The following is a 1,803-nucleotide window of genomic DNA, read 5'->3' on the forward strand; positions in this document are numbered from 1 at the left end:
GTCACTCGAAAACACAAAGCACGTGTTTCCGTAATGAAACGAAAGAAAGGTTTTGATTGGCTGCGTGTTCAGCAGCAACGCAAATAGTCGTCGTTTGTTTTTCGTTCACGTTGATATTGTGAGTGTGCTGTTGTGCAACAACGAGAAAAAGGTAAGAATATTGTTTATTAATTATTTCTAGATCATAATTTAGAGTTTTGTTATACTGAAAACCTTGTTTAATATATGCGGAATGTACAGACAACTGATTCTGTGAATAACTTTTCCAAATTCCTATTCCTGAGCATGTTGAAACATGCCCAAGGAACACAAATGAGTTGGCACTGAACATCCTGCAGTTAGAAAGTCGCTTGAGGATTTGCGTGATGTGACTTGTAATTTCTGAGGAGGAAGTATTTACGGAAACATATTCCTGTTGCTTTTACAGATCACGAAACTTCCGTGTGGATAAGATACACATCGAAACATAAGGATCAACGGAAAGTGTACAACAGAACTCCGCATATGAGCTGTAACTAATCAGCCTTCGTGGAATACGATTGTGATTGTTACCTGTGTCAAACAGCTCTTAGTGTAATTCAATTTCTTAGCCGGGCTGAGTACCAAGTACGTAGCCTTGCACAGAGTTTTGTTTCAACACTTATGTGTGTCACGCTGCAAGTATTGCTTGTCCTTATTCCCCAAATCAGCAGTAATAATCATGCTAGACGAGATTTCGGCGGCGGTGATCTTTTTAGTCCGCCTGATAGAGAGAAGCGAAAACTTTAACCAAGAACAGTTGGAAGATTTCAAAACACGTCTGTCACAGTTACTAGTAGAACGTTTTGAAAACCATTGGTTCCCAGACCAGCCGTGCAAAGGACAAGGTTACCGCTGCATCAGGGTAAATGAACGGGACCCCCGGGATGCTACCTTGGAGCGAGCAGCAATTGCTTGTGGATTCAAATATGAGGACTTGAAGCTACCAGTAGAGTTAACAGTTTGGGTTGATCCAAATGAAGTATGCTGCAGGTATGCATGAATGTTTGTTAGCCAAGTAGAGTCTTTTGTATGTGGGGTCAGAAAGATTGAATGCTTTTGTGATGCTACAGCATGCTAAGGGAGAATCCAGTATTTGGAGATGTAGAAATTTTTATGTATTGGGATGAAATCCTGTATGAATTATTCTAACGTTTTGCTGAAATTTTTACATGATCTTGATCTTCATGTTTTGCTGATGGGAACTTTATTGGTAGTCATTTGGCTTGTGTTTTGTATAGTCCATACTTTCTCCAGATATAATCAAGGGAGTCACAGTGAAATTGTATATAGCCAGTTGTCTCCATGATGTCACACTACCTGTTCAGCATTCTTCCACCACATTTGCAGCTCAGCTCATTTGCCAGTATACATATTAAGTTTGCAGTAGAATAGGTCCAGTCAAATTTTTTGTAAGAGATGTTAAAAATGCTGAAAAACAACCTGCACAGCATATTTAAAAGTAGATGCACATTGTGAAACATTGATTTGTTTGAAAATAATGACACAAATTTCGTGTTCTGTTCCTACATAAGTATTTCCTTGAACTAAGAATATTTCGAATGAATTTAACGTTGGGTAAGATCTGAGTACACTAAACCAGAAATAAAGAAACCCCATCAGTTAATGAAAACTGATGATTACTGGCCTGTGCTGCTTTCCTTGAATTACGGAATTCTAAGGCAGGAAGACTCGGCTTTTCACTTTCAAAGACCAAATTGTTCCTTATCCATGATCAGCATTGCTTCCATATTTTATTATTTTATAACACTGAATCAGAATTGA

At 38.4% G+C, this 1,803-nt stretch overlaps 1 protein-coding gene across 1 annotated transcript; it reads left to right on the forward strand.

Annotated features, from left to right (window-relative positions):
* Window positions 1-700: 700 nt before the first annotated feature.
* On the forward strand, window positions 701-1,011 carry LOC111875193 (protein BTG4; the record flags this gene model as incomplete). Its single annotated transcript, XM_023871256.1, has 1 exon — window positions 701-1,011. A coding segment is annotated over exon 1 (311 nt), but the record flags the coding sequence as incomplete, so codon positions are not given.
* Window positions 1,012-1,803: the final 792 nt, after the last annotated feature.

This window comes from Cryptotermes secundus, unplaced genomic scaffold, assembly GCF_002891405.2.
Source record: "Cryptotermes secundus unplaced genomic scaffold, Csec_1.0 C38792220, whole genome shotgun sequence".
Classification (NCBI taxonomy): domain Eukaryota; kingdom Metazoa; phylum Arthropoda; class Insecta; order Blattodea; family Kalotermitidae; genus Cryptotermes; species Cryptotermes secundus.